Here is a 3,904-nt window from a genome sequence, read left to right as displayed (position 1 = left end):
TTTTTTTTTTTTAAGTACAGGGAATTAAAGCCCGGGGTGCTTTAATTTATTTTATATTTTGAGTATTTTATATTTTGAGACACGGTCTCACCAAGCTTCATGGCACACGCCTGTGATCCCAGCGGCTTGTGAAGAGAATTGAAAGTTCAAAGCCAGATTCAGCAATTTAGCAAGGCCCTAAGCAATTTAGCAAGACTCAGTCTCAAAATTAAAAAAAAAAAAAAATTAAAAGGGCTGGAAATGTGGCTCAATGGTTGAGCACCCCTGGGTTCACTCCCCAGTATCCAAAAAAAAAAAAAAAGAGAGAGAGAAAGACATGGTCTCACTAAGTTGCTGAGTCTGGCCTCGAACTTGTGATCCTCCTGCCTCGGCATTCTGAGTCACTGGGATTACAGGCATGTGACACCACACCTGGCTCAACCATCCTTCTTAAAATATTGAAATCTGGCCCCTTTCTCCACACTCCGGTATCATTTCACAGAACCTTGAGAAAGGCCCCCGAACTCAAGGACAGTAACCAGGCCAGGTTTGGAGGGGCACCTCTCAGAGATCCATACATGATCTCCAGGGCACTGCAATGCCATGAGAGTGGCAGGAGGGCACTAGTGATGCTTCCCAAGGACCTCTGAGACTCCCAACACACAGCCTTCCTCTGCACAGCCTCTCCGTCCACCAGCCTACAAAACAGGTCAGGTCAGAGGGATGGGCTGCCCAAAGTCCAGCTCTCTGGATGGACTCCCAGGTCCAAAATCAGCAACATAGCCAACCACCCTCACTCACCTTGAGAGGCTGGCCAGGGGAGCCCATGACCCTCCCCTATCCAACCCCCTCCACACTCTCACACCTTCCACACGGGCCTCATCAGGGGTGATGGTGGCACACTTGACAGCCACACTATATTTCTGGGTGGCCAACGCGGAGTCAATGGTGACCTGGTCATCAGTCTGGTCACGATTTGGAAGCCCGAGGTCAAAATACTTGAGCTGGACGTCCACATGAGGCAGGATAAGCTAGGGAAGATGGCCAGAGCAAGGCATCAGCCCAACAGCTATGACTTGGGGACAGGACAACAGGGATGCGAGAACCTGTGGGCCATGGCAGGGGACACCCAGTCAGTGTGGGGACGAGGGAAGAAGGCCAGTGGAGGAGGCACAGCAGAAAGTCGGGGTCAGTTATTCCTCAGCAGAGCCTAGGGAGGGCTGGCAGGAGGCTGGGACTCTGGAGAGAGGCCAGCAGGTCAGGCTGCTGTCCTTTGGTGGACTTCCCCGTGTGCCCCTACCATGGCCATCAAGTCAGCTGAACCCCAAGTCCAAGTTCATCTAGATTCCTCTATACAGTGAGGTCCTCCTTTGCCTCCAACGGCTTTGAGAACTTCACAATCAGAAGTGGCAGTCTCAACCTTTCTCCCATGCACCTTCACTCAATAGGGGACCTTCATGTGGACAACAGACCATGGCAACTTCAGAAAAGCCAAGTCATCACCCTGAGAACCGTTAGCTGGGACACTGTCCTGCACATAGCCCTGCTCTCCTTTCAACTCCTTCGCAAAGAAATACAGCAAAAATGTGCAAGATTAAGACAGAAATGACATGGGGGGGTCAGCCTTAAAGACGTTCCAAGTTTGAAAGTCACGCAAGCTTCAGCACCAACGTGAGACAGATGGGCCCTCTCCCTGCTTAATGGCTAAGAACCATTAATGGCCCACACATGAAAGCAGGATGATCAGAAGGTGAGACACAGGACTGCTGTTGTCCACCTGGACACCCGAGACCTTGTGGGACTGAAAGCTGCCTGGCCAGTTCACCTGGAGAGCCACCCACTTTAGGAAGGGGCCCTACCTTCTCTTTAATGAACTGCCAGATGATGCGAGTCATCTCATCACCATCCATCTCCACCACCGGCTTCGCCACCTTGATCCTCTTGTCTGCATCTAGAACCAGGCACATGCAACACATCACGCCGCTGGAGAGGTTAGTGGGAAACCCCTCTTCTCCCATCCAGGCCTGCCTTTCACCAAAGAAGGAGCACTGGACAACCAGGCCTCCAGCTGCCCAGTGTCTACTCCCCATTTTGCAGAAGTTGCTCCTTGTTTGGGGGACCTGGGTCCCCCACTAAATATGCCAGGTAAGATTAGCCAGAGAGATGCCCATCCCACCCCTGGTCAAGGGAGTAAGGTCCATGGCCAGTCAGATCCCCTCTCTCTGGAATCTCAAATCAGAAGACACCAGCAGGGATGACTGCCAGCTAAGCCACCTTACCCAGCATCAAATCAGGGAAAGGTTGTCCATGAGCTCCTGCTACCCAGTTCCTCAGGATGGCCAGACATCCCCCTTGTCCAAGATTCAGTTCTTTTTGGTTTTCTCTGTACTTCTGTGAGGTACCTTGTGTCCTTCCAATAAAATCCTCTAAGTTATCCAGTCACTATTTCCATTGTTTACAATATGAGAGTCCCTGGCTAACTGCGGTAAGGAGGGAATGGTACAGAAATATGTTGTGTGCCTACAATGTGCCCATAGTGTAACACCCCTTTACACCCCGATTCCATTTAACAACAAAAATAGCCCCAAGGGAGGTATCGTTAGCTCCACTTTATCTTTATTTTTTATTTTTTATGTTTTAGTACTGGGGATAGAACCCAGAGTCACTTAACCACATCTCCAGCCCTTTTTTATATTTTGATACAGGGTCTCTCTAAGTTACTTAGGGCCTTGCTAAGGTGCTAAAGCTGGCTTTGAACTCATGATCCTCCTACCTCAGCCTCCAGAGCCGCTGGGATTACAGGTGTGCAATCCCAGCTGGCTCCACTTTAAATGTGGAGAAATGGGCTGCGGATGTAGCTCATAGTGTAGTACTTCTCTAACATGAGCAAAGCACTTCAATCCCCAGCACCACAAAAGAAAAAAAAAAAGTGGGGAAACTGAGGCTCGGAATTCAGAAACAGCAGAACCAGGACTTGAACCTTATTCAATAAGAAGGACAGACTCATGGCACCTGCAAACAGAACTCAGAATCCCTGATCCAAGTTGGCTCAGATATGTCAGTCCTTTCAGAGAAGCATCAAAGACACAGCAAGTGGCTAATGAGAAGCCCAGGGAGGTGGTACAGAGGCAAAGAGGAGCCAGGGAGGCTCTTCTAGCAAAGTCTGACTTCCAAGAAAAACCAGCAGTCTGAGAAGTGAATTCCAAAGAAAACTCGAGAAAATGGCCCATTTAATTAACAGGTGCATGCTGTCATGGACAAGACTTGCTGAATCCTACCTAGCCTGCGGCAGACAGAGGCACCAACATGTCCCACTGCCCACAACCCGAAAAGAAGCCACTCCTGGGGAGTAAGACAAGAGCTACATAAAACTTCAATCATCCCCAAAGGAGCACTCTGGAGCCTCACCTATGGTCCACTTACTGTTAGGTTACACACAGTGTTTACAGATGTTGTGTGTCTTCCAACCTCAAGAAAGATTACACGCAGCAAATCAGACGAAAGAAAAAAGACACTGAACTGGGGGTTATAGCTCAGCAATAGAGCACTTGCCTAGCACGCATAAGGCCCTAGGTTTCATCCTCATTACACTCAGAAGGTATGGCCACCTGGGCACATTTAAAACAAGTGACTAGCTGGGCGTGGCGGCACACTCCTGTAATCCCAGTGGCTCGGGAGGCAGGAGGATAGTGGGTTCAAAGCCAGCTTCAGCAATGGTGAGGCGCTAAGCAACTCAGTGAGACCCTGTCTCTAAATAAAATACAAAATAGGGCTGGGGATGTGGCTCAGTGGTCGAATGCGCCTGAGTTCAATCCCTGGTACAAAAAAAAAAAAACCCAAAAAACTAAACTAGTTTAGCCAGGCGTGGTGTTATACATGACTCAGGAGGCAAAGGTAGGAGGATTGCAGCAACTTAGTGAGACCC

The 3,904-nt window shown here is 49.5% G+C and overlaps 1 protein-coding gene across 1 annotated transcript in view; it reads right to left on the bottom strand.

Moving 5' to 3' along the window:
• Idh2 (isocitrate dehydrogenase (NADP(+)) 2) overlaps nucleotides 1-1,930 on the bottom strand; it is a 7,994-nt gene extending 6,064 nt beyond the window's left edge. The window contains exons 1-2 of the mRNA XM_015493064.2: nucleotides 1,839-1,930; nucleotides 845-1,010 (exon numbers count right to left, since the gene is read on the bottom strand). Of these exons, the coding sequence (XP_015348550.2) occupies nucleotides 845-1,010; nucleotides 1,839-1,889 (217 nt within the window). The 5' untranslated portion in view covers nucleotides 1,890-1,930. The remainder of the gene's footprint in view (nucleotides 1-844; nucleotides 1,011-1,838) is intronic.
• Between the last annotated feature and the right edge of the window lie 1,974 nt (nucleotides 1,931-3,904).

This window comes from Marmota marmota, unplaced genomic scaffold (assembly GCF_001458135.2).
Source record: "Marmota marmota marmota unplaced genomic scaffold, marMar, whole genome shotgun sequence".
Classification (NCBI taxonomy): Eukaryota; Metazoa; Chordata; class Mammalia; order Rodentia; family Sciuridae; genus Marmota; species Marmota marmota.
Note: the sequence above shows the minus strand (reverse complement) of the source record. Positions and strands in the feature narration are given on the sequence as shown.